The sequence below is a fragment of the Desmodus rotundus genome, chromosome 12, assembly GCF_022682495.2.
Source record: "Desmodus rotundus isolate HL8 chromosome 12, HLdesRot8A.1, whole genome shotgun sequence".
Classification (NCBI taxonomy): Eukaryota; Metazoa; Chordata; class Mammalia; order Chiroptera; family Phyllostomidae; genus Desmodus; species Desmodus rotundus.
In genome coordinates this window covers 37,029,840-37,042,654 of record NC_071398.1, presented here as the reverse complement: position 1 = coordinate 37,042,654, position 12,815 = coordinate 37,029,840, and the positions used below count along the sequence as shown (strand labels likewise).

The 12,815-nt window shown below is 56.2% G+C and overlaps 1 protein-coding gene across 12 annotated transcripts in view; it reads right to left on the bottom strand.

Moving 5' to 3' along the window:
* Positions 1-3,060: 3,060 nt before the first annotated feature.
* SIPA1L3 (signal induced proliferation associated 1 like 3) overlaps positions 3,061-12,815 on the bottom strand; it is a 226,640-nt gene continuing 216,885 nt past the window's right edge. For 11 of the 12 annotated variants that reach the window (XM_053914877.1, XM_053914882.2, XM_053914880.2 and 8 more), the window contains 5 exons: positions 11,867-12,119; positions 10,720-10,863; positions 7,373-7,508; positions 5,635-5,716; positions 3,061-4,388 (listed from right to left, as the gene is read on the bottom strand). In XM_053914877.1, coding sequence (XP_053770852.1) covers positions 4,245-4,388; positions 5,635-5,716; positions 7,373-7,508; positions 10,720-10,863; positions 11,867-12,119 — 759 coding nt within the window. In that variant the 3' untranslated portion in view covers positions 3,061-4,244. The remainder of the gene's footprint in view (positions 4,389-5,634; positions 5,717-7,372; positions 7,509-10,719; positions 10,864-11,866; positions 12,120-12,815) is intronic. The other variant, XM_053914886.1, reaches the window with a different exon arrangement.

Here is a 12,815-nt window from a genome sequence, read left to right as displayed (position 1 = left end):
CTGAGGTCAACAGCTGGAGCTGGCCCCTACCTCCATCTCCCCCCTGCACCCCGCCTTTCTCTGGCTTTGTCCCACCTCCTCCCTGCCTTGGCTGAAAGGAGAAGAGGGGGGATGGGGTGGAGGGGGCTCCCACCCAGCCAGCTGTGGTTGCCCTGGCAACGGACTGCTGCAGCTGCAGCAGAAAGCAGAGAGGAGGAAGACGGGGCTGGGGGCAGGGAAAGGATGAAAAGATGGAGACTGGCAGCCCCTCCTGGGCTGGGGTAGAGGGCAGGGTGCCATGAGCACCTCATCCTAGTACCGGACATCACTTGGGGCTCCCTGTGTGCCTCCAAGAGTGGAGGGGAACAGGGAGAGGACGATAGTGACAGGACGCGGACATACCGACAGAGGCTGAGATTTGGTGAGGTGGGGCGAGAAGGAACCAGGACAGGAGAGAGACAGATTTATAGAGAATCAGAAGAAAAGAGACAGCAGGACAGAGCAAAAGATCTGTAGAGATGTAGATGATCAGAGCCACAGGAATTACGGGGGGAAGAGAAGAGATGAAGATTTAGTGGGAGAGGAAGTAATAAAAAAAAAGAGACACATGGGGAGAAACAGGAGGAGGAAGTAGACAGCGATGTGGAGAGCAGAACAGGGATTGATGAGGGAGGCAGAGAACCAGGGCACATCCATTTGGAGAGAGAAAGAGTAAGGGGAGAGGCACTTTGGGGAGAGATACAACAGGCAAAGTCTCAGGACAAGGACACAGGGAGATGAAAGAGGTTGCATGGGAGAAAAGGGCACACAAAACATTTAAGGGGACAATAGAAAAAATCCTGAGAGAGCCAAAGGTATGAGGGGATTCAGAAAGATTGGGTGAGGAGGGAGCCAGAGATGGGGTAGGAGGGAGGCTGGGGGAGGCCCCAGGGGGGTGCCCGTGGGAGAAGGGGGGGGATGAGGCAGGAGTTGAAACCAGGCAAAATGGGGGACAAGCAGGGCCCAGTCAGGCGAGAGTGAGGGCTGGCATGCGCATATGTGAGTTGTGGGGTGTTGGAAGTCGGTGTGTGTCGCAGGCGCCAGGAGAGGATGTGAGAACAGCTTGTTCCACCGTTTCCTGGTGGGGGAGGGCAGCTCGGTTGAGGATGGGGCCTCCAGAAGGGCGGGGACAGGCAGAGTGTCTGGAACACTAGAATTTTTAGGAGATGTGGAAATAGCTGGTCTACCTCCTCTGGAAAAAGGATATGTCCCGTTTTGGAAAAAGATTTTTCTGTGTGGTGGTGAGGGAAGGGTCTGAGTCAGAGAAGCATCAGGTTTGAGCTTAGAGATGGTAAACTCAAGGACAGGTAAATGGGCGGAGGGGGCCCCGAAAGACCCAGCCACCCAGCCGGCCCTGTCAGCGGTTGGGCTGCCTCTCGGATCCAGGCCAGACATTGGGATTTGGAGATTTGGAAAATCAGTTTGACTGTGACCCCTGGGTCAAACTGCAGGTGCTTGCCAGGGCAGCTGGGAGAGCCCCCAGAGGAAGGCCTGGGCCAGGGCAGGTCACAGAGGAGGTGTTGGCATCTTTCTCTGATACCCCCACCTCCCTGTGCTCCCCAGACTTGGAAGCGGGGACAGCTTTCCACCCCAACCACCAACTAGATGCTTGGCAGAGGGAGGAGGGATGCAAAGAAGCCAGCCCTGGGGCGGGGCGGGGCCTGGGGTGCCAGCCCAGCTGAAGGAGGCCCTTAGTTCTGAGTCCTGCTGTGGAGGGCAGATTTAGCAAGCTGGAAATCTGGCTTTCCTTATGTTCAATCTCCAGATTTTGAAAAGTTGACCACTGCTCTAAAACTAACATAACTTTGTGGGTTGGGCATAGCTTTGAGGCCTTCAGTACATGATTTCTGATTTAGAATCTCCTTCTTTTTAACTTAAGAAGGGCTTTTACACTCTGAGTGGTGGATTTCTGTCATTTGGGTTTCAAGGAAAAAAAAAATACCGCAAGGTTGGTGTTCCCTGGTGTTCAGGTGAGAATGTGTGTGTGGTGACTGGGTGTGGGGCACGGGAGACGCGGGGAGGGCCGGCACCCTCCCTACCTCTCCCCAGTGACTCTAGGCAGCTAGCTGCCCAGCTAGTGAACACACAAACCATTTCTATGAAACATTTATTTCCTTTGAAACTTCCGGAAACATGCCAGAAAAATCTCAAGACAGGGATAGAAAAAAAAAAAAAGGACAAAAAAGAATAAAAAATCCAAATGAAACAACAAATCAACATATGAAAAAACCCCTGTTGCTATCTTTAGCCATCAGAGAGAACACCAGCTTCATATTAAATAGATTTGTTTTGCAGAGATCCTTAAAAAATAACAGAAAACAAAACCAAAAATCATAATTTACACTTTTCAATGTACACGATTAGGTCCCGGAAATGGTTAGAATGATTTGAAGATGAGGTGACAACTTAAAGGGGGGTGGGGCAGGCTCCAGGTTGGGGTCTGGGGCGGGGGAGGGTGGTCCTGGAGAGCCCATCCAGAAAGGGGACTGGGGCGAGGGACAGAGACATCACAGTAGTTGGCCAGGGCTGAGGACCCAGCAGGCCCGCCTGCAGCCACGTGTCCCACAGCTCAGGTGTGGGTGAGGAGGTGGCAGGTGTGCGGGCTTTGTCACAGGACTGCAGTGCTGCCAGGGGCCAGAGGCTGACTGCAGGGGGACACGATCAGTGTCCTTTTCTCCCGCTCCCTGAATGCCTGTCCTGGGCAGTCCCCAGCGCCCCCTTCCCTGAGGTTTCTGGCCCCAAAGAGAAGGCAATGGGGTCTCTGAACAAGGACTGGGCCTCCTGCGCTGGCTCTCAGCCTGGGGCTGCTGCTCTGAGCCAGGCCCCTGCCAACTCCCTTGCTCTGGTGCTTCCCGAAAAGGGGAGACAGGGGCCTGCCCACCCTGACTTTGTCCCTCTGAGTCTTCCTGCTGAGCACCACCCCATGGGGACATGCCTTGATCCTCAGCTTGAGGTTGGGGGATTCCACAAATTGTGGCCATACAGACTTGTTCTGGCACAACTCCACATGAAAAAATAAATATATATATATATATATATATATTTTGTTTGTTTTTAAAGGAAAAAAAGAAACTGTTTCCTGGGTGAGCAGTGTAGTACCACACCAGCTTGCTGCCTGGCAAGCCGCCCCCTTTTTATTGCCTTTAGAGAATCAGCGTCTTGTGGGGTTCACACAGCAGCACAGCAGAGGCCCCCGGGGGCACAGTGGTGTCCCAGTCTCCGCTGCCTTGGGGGCTGCCAGACGGGCAAAGAGAAAACTAGAGCAGAGACGAGATGAAGGCTGTTTCTCTCCAGCTATGACCTGGGGGCTCCAAAAAGCCCCTTCTGGTGCCTGGAAGAGGCCGTGGCTTCCCGGTCAGGGGCAGCGGCTCTGCTGCTGGGCCGCGTGGGGCAGGAGCTTGAGGGTGAAGGGGCTCAGGTGCTGTGGCCTCTGCTGGTCGAGAGGTTGACAGAAGACTGTAGAAATGGTGTGCGCAGTTTCCCCTGACAGCAGTTGACTCTGGGATGTTGGGGTTTCCCCTCTCCATCCTGGGACCCCCGAGAAAATAACTGAAGCTCTAAGAAAGTGCTGCTGGCTCTTTTTGGAAATACAGGGTCGGGAGAGGGTGATGTCCGCACTGCTTGGTGCTAGTGCATGAAGGGCTGAGTGCCCTGGCCTGACCAGGGCCCTTTCCACACGGGCCCTGACCTCTCCGGGGCGGGGTGGAGGGGGTGGGTAGGAAGAATGGGCTGTTTTCACACTGATTTCTCATGCAGGGGGCTGGGCCCCACAAGTTCCAGCTCTTGTACGTGGTGAAGAAATTTGATTTGTGAGCTCCTGCTGCTGTGGGTTTGGAGACTCATTCCTGCCCTCCCTCTCTCCTCTTTACTGCTTCTGATGGCTTGGTCCTAGGAAGAGGCTAGGTAGGGCCCAGCAGGATGGGCCCCTGGGGGCAGTGTGGGCAGGCCCCAGGCCCCAGGGACCAGAGATGAGCAGTTCAGACGAAGGCCTGAGACCCTGTGGCCCGCTGGGGCTGCAGGACCGAGCGCAGACCCCAGCTCACAATCCTGGAGACGCCTCCCTCAGGTTTCCATGTCCATGGGGGGTGCTGCGGGGCCCTGGCTGGATTATCTTGGTCATGCCTGCCACCAGGAGCTGAGCAAAGGGAGACAGGATAGCAGGAGCAGCCGCCCCCCCCACCCCCCGCCCCCCCAGGCGGAAGGGTGGGGGCAGCAGCCTCTCCACCTCACAGTTCCTTCTTCTCCCGGCAGAAGATCTCCGCGAACTTGCGCAGCTGCTCGCTGGCAGCCTGTGACTCCTCCTGCAGCCGCTGGTTGTTCTGCCGCAGGCTGGCCACCTCCGACTGCAGCACCGCCTTGTCCTGCTTCTCCTGCAGGTTGGGGTCTGGGCATCAGCTGAGTGCTCCCTAGGGCCCGTGAGCCCTGGCTCGGCTGTGGTGTAGAGCTGGGCTACCAGAGTGCAAAGCCCAGCTCTGCTTCTTGACAAGTTAACCCCAGGCAAGCCACTTCATCTCTGGGACCCAGCTACCTCAACTCTGAAAGGGGAGGCTGAGAGGTTTCCCCGAGGCCACATATGTCAAGCTTTTATATCACAGCTTGATGTGGGTGATGGTTTGACTAACATCACTGTAATTATCATCACCTCATTTCACCCTCAGCCACGCCAGGTCTTTGGGAAACCCAGCCCAAACAGCAAGTGGAGAGCTTAGTGGTGAATGCGGGGCTGCCTGCGGGGCTGCCTGCGGGGCTGCCTGCAGGGCTCCACTGCCGCTGGGGGCTCCACTGCCGCTCCCACACCACACCACCCCGCCCCTCCAGGACAGCGTAACAACGGGAGGTGCTGACTCGTCCAGGGTCACCATAGGTGCTGGGGTGGGATCTGAACCCAGGCCCCTGTGATCGCTGTGCCTGAGACTCACACTGTATGCTGCCATTTACCCAGAAGTATATAATGAGACAGGAAAAAGTTTCCTCTGCCCTTATTTCTCCTCACTTTTCCACCCTGGAGACAAGTACAGCAAGCAATTCAGACAGTTGTCTTCTAGGCAGCCCTCTGACCCGTGGACGTTAAACATTTTTTAGAAGTATGATGAAGTTCTAGAAAGCAGTTCTGCACCTTGCTTAGTTTGTTACTTACGCTATTGGACTTCTTTTGTATATTAATAAGCACACAGATTTCTGTGACTATTTTAATTGGCTGCAGAATACCCTGCTGCTTGGGTGGCCTGTCATTTCCACCACCACCGTCCTGTGACTCGGTGGTGAAAATGCTCCAGTTCTTTACTTTGCCAACAGTGCAGCACGAACATCTTTGCTCGCAGACCCTTTGTGCCTGTGCTTGAAATTCTGCTGGACAAACTGCCACGGGTGGAACTGCTGGGTCATCATGGTACATAGTTACATTTTTGATAAATATTGTCCAACTGACCCCCAAAGGTTAGGCCAATTTATTATTCCCCCAAGAACGAGGGAGTCTCTCTGTGAGCTCACCAGCCTTTACTCATGACTACATTCAAAGCTGGGTGGCTTCCCCCAGAAGAGAAGGGACAGGAGGACAGGTGCCTCTACCTTGCTGGTCCCCTGAGCTTCTGGGAAGTGGAGTAGGAGGGAGCTTACCTTCTGGAGGTCTGTGTGCAGCTGTTTCAGCATCGCTTCCAGCTGGTACACCTTGCCTGTCAGATCGAGCGGTGGCTCCTCGCTGGAAAGACAGGGGACAGGGTCAGGCTGCCTCACTCCTGAGGTTCTGGGGAGTTTTTTCCCTGCTGGTGCCCCAAGGGGGCCTGGAGGAGAAGGTCTGGGGGGAAGCCAGAAGCCAGCCCTCCTCCTGGCCTCCTCCAGGCACGGGCACATATGTGATGTGGGTGGGGGTCGAAGGCTGTGCGTGTTGCCTGCCCTCAGTGAGCCTTCCCTAGAGGGTGGACCACATGTGTGCTTAGGGAGAGACTCCTCCCACATGTGACCCCCTCATGTGGTGGGAGGCGAAGGACTAGCCCTGCAGACATCCACAGAGTCCCCAGCAGGCCCAGGCACTGTTCCAGCACACGAGACGTGTGAGTGGACAGTATGAAAACTGGGATGAGTGAGATGACAGCCTGCTGTCACGGGGAGCCCACCGGCACTGTGCGCCGCCTCAGCCTCACGGAGCTCTGGTCCAGTACAGCCTGGTAAGTCCCCGTGTCATTCCCCTCTGGAAGGGGGGACATCCAGGCTCAGGCAGGGGCGCTGCACCCAGGACCCCAGCCTGTGGCTCTCCCTCTGCGCAGATTCCCGCGTCCCGGGCCTGCCTGGCTCCTGCAGGGCAGAGCAAGCAGCCCCTTCCTGCAGAGGTCTCCACTGGGCACCTGGGACACTCACATCTGGTGGGTTTGGGGGGGCGGGGGGAGGGGTGCTGCAGACGAAGCCAGTGTCTCAGCTCGTTAGGGGAGAAGCCTTGGCCCTCCTGCCCTTCCCACCCCTTTCCTCCCTCCAAGGTCCTGGTTCTCGGGGACCTGCAGCTGCAGGGGGAAGTGGGACAAAGGTGGGGGGAGGCCACCAGTTCAGGGGCAAAGGGAACTCAGGAGAGCGCCCAGAGTCCACATGTCCTACCATTTCCACACCCAGCCTGTCCCCACCCTCTCCATGGCGGCACCACCTGTAACCACCGGGTTCCGAGTCCTGAAGCCAGTGTGAGGTCAACCACAAGAGTCAACGCTACCCTGAAGAATCGCCTGCACTGCCCACAAGGTCCAGTGCGTGGCTGCTGTACGCTGAGCCCCGCAGGGGAGGGGGTGTGTGCACGAGTGTGAAATGCACTATTCACATCCACGGACTTGGAAACCTACCGTTTGTTTCCATTTACTCTCCCTCTTTAATTTTTTGCCAAGACAGAGAAGTCAAAGATGTTACACTAAATGTGAGATGACCAAAGTGACAGACCTGTGTCCCTGTCCTCCTCCCTCCCTTAGGAAGCCTCCTGAGGGCAGGGGTCCTGTCTCATTGCCCCAGCCCCGCCCCCAGCCCAGCAGGGAAGATGTGCGGAATTTAGGAGTACACAGAGGGGAGGCCCAGGAGCGGCGGGGCACTGCCTAGCGTCTGTCAAAGTTGGAAGTGCAACAACCGTGAGAACGCTGGTTACAGTGCTGTGTCCACCCCACAGTGAGGCCAGGGCCGACTCTGACGTGCTCACAGCCGGGCCCAGCGCCCCGATCGCTGCACATGTCTTCGCTGAGGGAGGTGCTCCCAGCTACTGCAGACCGGCGGTGGGGTGACCTGCACCAGTGGTCGCTCACCTGGGCATCCCTCTTCTACTGCGCAGGCGCACCACATGCAGGGGCTTGGGTGGTCAGGCCTCTCGGAGTTCCAAGGGAAACCTCACCTCATGGTCGGGGTGGTCCTGGGGGTCGGGGGCCCTCTCTCCAGGCTCAGGTGGCTGTGGACAGGACTGTGTGCCGGTGGCATGTCTGGGCTCAGAGCGGGGTCATTGAGTGAGAAGAGAGACACGGCTCTTTGCACTGGTGGAGAGAGAGGGGAGAGGGTCAGCAGGGTGCCCAGCCGCCCCCCACACAAGGCCTTTCCCCGTGCACCTCCCGCCCGAACCTCCGCCACATTCCCAGTATCAAAGGCACCGTGGATGAATTCTTGTCAAAAACTTGAACCAGATAAGGACAGAAAACCTCATCGTGATTCTGAGCAAGCCCCTAGACCAAATGACCAGTTTAGACAAAATTCAAAGGAGAGAGAGAGACAAGTTAAATTATAGTGTGAGGAAGTAAGGAACCTGGCACATTCTCTGCTTTTGTCAACAAATAAATGGCAGAAGAAATGGCCAACAGTGGAGGCGGTGAAGCTGGGTGACACAGTACATGAGGGTTCGTTATAGCCTGCTTCTGAGAACGTCTGTGAAATCACAACCACAAAGAGCAACGAGGAACAGAGAGCACTGCATACACTGATGAGAGGAAAGAAGTCACAGGGGCTGCCAGCGAGAGCAAACATTCATGGGACCCCCACGGACACGTGGCTTGCTTGGCAGTGGGGCCTGAGTGCCGGCAATTTTAACAGCCTGTCAGGGGACTTTTCTGTAATGGTGAGAACTGGGGACAGCCCTGGTGCACCACAGAGCAGCCAGGTCACTGGGCCGGGGACTGCTGCTAGACAAGGGGGCGTGGAGCCCAGGAGGAGGGCCTGACTGCATGTGACGTGTTATGGGAGGGGACGCGGCACCGCGCAGAGCAGAGCTGCACGTGCTGGACACACACCGCCGTCCAGCAAAGGCAGCTCCCGGTAAACGGGACGTTTCTTGCTCGGAGATCAGTGCGCTGAAAACCGAACACCCTTCCCTCAGGCCCACCAACCAGGAAGAGTCCGCCACACCGACCTGTCTCCCCACTCACCTGCGTGTGTACCTATTTTTCCTACTATTGAGAGTAAATTGCCACTATCACGGTGCTTCCCTCCACATAGTTCATTATACTTGTCCAAAAATAAGGACTCTCTCCTGTACCATCGCAACACACCGCCACACTCGAGGACGCTGACATTTATACTGTCTAGCAGACAGTCATCTTGAAATTCCCCGAATTGGCTAAATAACATCCCTTATAGCTGTCATTTCCTACCCTGGATTTAACGTCTATTCTCTCTGGAATGAAAATCTTTTTCTATGAACAATGTTACATCTGCCCCAAAGCAGAGAAAACAGCACCGTGCGTCCTCAGGAACCCACTGCCGGTTTCAATCTTCAATGTAACTCTGCTTCCACCCGCCAGCCAGTGCTGTGCTTTCATCATCCACCCGATCCCTCATTTCCTCCCAGGGGGTCCGACCTGCGGCCTTGGGCCGCACGCACCCCAGGATGGCCGTGAATGAGACCCAACATAAAACTGTAAACTTACTTGAAACGTTATGAGGTTTTTGTGGACTACGTGTTGCAATGTGTTTAACATGCGGCGCAGACGCGGAAAGGTTGGGCCGCGTAGGCCGTGCTGAGGCTTGACTGACACACAGCACCTTGCGCACGCTGAGAAGTGCACCACTTTGTTAAGTGCCGTGGTGGCGGCTGAGCCAGTTTCCTCATCTCTAAGTGGGGGTCATAATACATCCCTCAGACTAAGTGGTAAAGTGCTGGCTCAGAGATGCCTGGTGATGTCCTCATGGCTGCAGAGTCACCTCCTTCAGGAAGCACCACTAAGCAACCCTTTCCTACCACTGAGCTTGTCAGGCCTCCGGAGGGTCACATTCATCAGCAGCATAAGAAGGAGAGAAACATCAATTGGTTGCTTCTTGCATGTCTCCCACTGGGGACCTGGCCTGCAGCCCAGGCATGTGCCCTGACTGGGAATCAAACTGGCGACCCTTTGGTTTGCATGGCTCTCAATCCACTGACCCACACCAGCCAGGGCAGTCCCGGTGGTTCTTGAGTGGGAGGCTAGGATAGAGCAGAGGCCGGGCCTCATATGCTCCGACCACTCTCCCCCTCAGGGCCTGGCTGCCTTTATCCTGTGGCCAGCGGAGGCTGCAGGATGGGATGGAGGCAATGGATGGAAGCAAATGAGGAAGAAAGTTTCCTCTAGGGCCATCTGCCAGGTGTGGACTGGCTCAGACATGGGAAAATGAAGGGTGGTACTGTGTGGATCGGGTTTACCAGACCTGTGCCAGGCCCGTGCTGGGCACCTAGTGGTGACCGCCCCAGGCCCGGCCCTCCCAGTCCGTGCGCGGAGACACACCCATCATTAGAAGGCAATTGGCTCAGAGGGTCAGGGCAGGGATGTGGGGCACAGGCAGAGGGGCCAGGGCTGTGGGAGCCCACAGGAGGCACCTGATCCAGACTAGGGAATGCCAGGGAAGGCTTCCTGGAGGAAGGGCAGCTAAGCTGTGGCTAATATGTTCATGTCTGTCAGGGATCACCACGAGTACCACTTTAGATGAGGAAATGAAGGTTTAGACAGGTAAAGCTGCTTGTCCAAGGTCACATGGGAAGGAAATGGCAGCGACTGCTAGCTGTCCCTTCTGATCAGTTTTCTCTTTCTCCATAACAACAAATCCCAAATTTTAGCTGGACGCATGGCCTCATTTCCCAGCCAGCCAGGCGTGGCCGTGTGTGACACTCTGCCCAACAGAAGCAAGCACAGGAGGAGTGCGAGGCTTTGGGAAGCGTCCTTTTCTCTCCTGCTTGTCAAAGCTGGACATCATGTCCGGGACCCTTGCAGCCCCACTGTGGGGGTGAGGGGCCTGTGCCCACTGCCCCTGGGGAAGTTCGCACCAGCACCAGGCAGCCCAGCCCAGGGGTTTTCACTGGTGCAAAACCTGGTGTGTTTAAGTCATTGTTATTTTGGATTTTCTGCTACTTGCGAAGCAGATCTAAACACAATTTGGATTGCTCCAGCTTTGCCCTGCAGTGATAACAGAAGGGACTGTCTGGTGGGGGCTCACTCTGTGCCTGACGTGCTTACACCTAGCTTCATGCAGCCCTCACTGTGGCCGCAGGCCATGGGTACAGTCAAGTGCACAGTCCCTGATTTGCAGACATGGCAACTGAGGATCAGAGATGAAGACATTTGCCCAGGACTGCGCAGCGAGCAAGTGACAGGGAAGGAGGTGAACCTTGCTGCCCCTGATCCTGGGACCTGAGTTGTGTCTCCCTTCAAAGCCCCAAGGGCCCCCACTGGCTGTGAGGGCATAGAGGCTGGTAAGATCTGGCGTGGCTGGGCAGAGGCCATTCACCTTCATACGCCTTGGCTGCGTTTACCAGGCTGGACCACTCGAGGCCAGCAGCTGTGTCGGGCAGTGGCATCATCCCAGGGTCGAGGCGTCGCAGTGGTCGGTCCCGCCCGTCAGCCAGTGAGAGCTCGGAGGCTGAGATGGTGGCTGGGTGGGGACAGCACAGACAGGGAGGTGGGTGAGAATGACAACGTGAAAGAAACAAATCAATACATTTTGTTATACTTTATATGTAATGATGTAACATTATGTAATTGTTATAACCTTAATATATAACTAAGTAAATGCTACACTTATTAGATGATAAATGCCAGGGAAAATATCTAGCAGGGAGGGTGGGGTGGGAGTGTGGATAGTTACGTGGGTATGATTTTAAACAGGGTGCTAGGGAGGCCTCGCTGAGATGGTGTCTGCACACAGCTCTGAGGGAGGAAGGACGGAGCCAGGGACTACCTGGGGGAAGAGCATCTACGCAGATGCAACAGCCAGTGCAAACTCCTCAAGGCAGGAAGATTGGGCATGGTGATTGGGAAAGACCATAAAGAGCCTCCCGCATGCTCACGTTGGCTTGTGCTGCCCTTGGAGCCTGGCCCTCCCTTCTGCAACTCCCTTCAGTTTTAGAGCTTTTGGGGTATGGGGAAGGGAGGAGAGGGTAGACCAAAGGCTTTTTGGTGGGGGCTTTGTACACAGTGCCCCCTCCATGGGGGACACCCAGTAAAGATTTGCTAGATGAATAAAGGGATGGATGAGCCACATCCCTGGTAGATCTGGGGGAGCCAGACAGGTAAAGCAGTGCTCATTGGATAGTCTGCTTGGGGCAGGAACAGGGAGCGGGGCTGGGGGTCGGCTGATGCAAACCCCTGGTCCCTAGGGCCCCAGACGGCTGTATCTGGAGGGACAGAACTCCCATTTCTGGTGTCAGATGATCCCAATCCTTGGGTGCTCCAGATTCCTAGGTGACCCCAAGGCCTGGCCAATAATCCCCTGCTCCAGGTAACACACAGGAGTTCATGTGCAGACCCCTCTGAGGTTCATGTTGCACCCCACTTCCCTCTCTCAGCTGACTCTGATGACTTCTGGCCTTTGAACCTCCCCCCGTTTTCCAACCCTGGGGTAACTCCTCTGCCAGCCCCCGGTCACCCAGGCTCACATTTCTTCTCTGGGAAGCTGTTGCCAGTGGCAGGGATGGTGCTGAGGCTGCTGCCAGGCGGGTGGGGGTGCTGGTGCTGGTGCTGGCGGCGGGCAGGCAGCGTGCTGGAGGGGAAGGCGCCAGTGCTGGTGAAGAGCACGTCACTGGGCAGGCCCGCCTCCAGGCTGGCTGGGTTGGCAAAACTGGGCTCACGCCGCCCACTGCACAGACTCTCGTCAGACAAGGTCCGCTGCAGGCTCTTCTGTGGCGGCTGCTGTCGAGACAGGGGAGGGATACGGAGCTCGGTCATGGCCTGGCCCATGGTCACTGTCATCAGAGGCTCCTTTTTGTCCTGGACATCTGTGGTTCTTACTCACCCAGCATCCATCTTTGTCCCCTTGCTGGTCAAAGCATACCAAGTTCTCCCTGGGAGTTCCTCCCCACCTCCCCCCATGCAGCCCACCTGGTTCTGGAGGGCCAACCCTACCCTCCAGCTACAGGTAAGGTTAGGGAAGGGGCTGTGGCCCAAGATGGACCAGTGAGAGCCAGTCACTGCTGAGGACCACTGAGGACAGGAGGCTGTCTTCCCCTAATGTTGCGGGATAGAGCCCTCCCAGTTCCCATAAGAGAGTGCCCACCTGAGAAGGAGACCTGTCAGGGGTAGGTGGGGTGTAGAGGAACCCTGCCTCTGCGTTTGGTCCCTGTGGTTGAGTGGGTAGAGGCTCTGCTTCCACCCAGGCTCCATAAGGACATGAATGCCTCTAACAGCATCTCCTTCAATCGCATGAGGTCCTCTGGAGCAGAGTAAATCCCATATGCCCACCAAGCTGCTTTACTCTGAGCTTCTGTCCATGACTGATGCCCTGAGTTCTGGCCACGAAGCCACATACACCCAAACACAGCTGGCAGGGACTGAAGGCTGAGGACCTGCGGGAAGAGGCTGCAGAGACCTCAGGGAGGTACGCCCCCC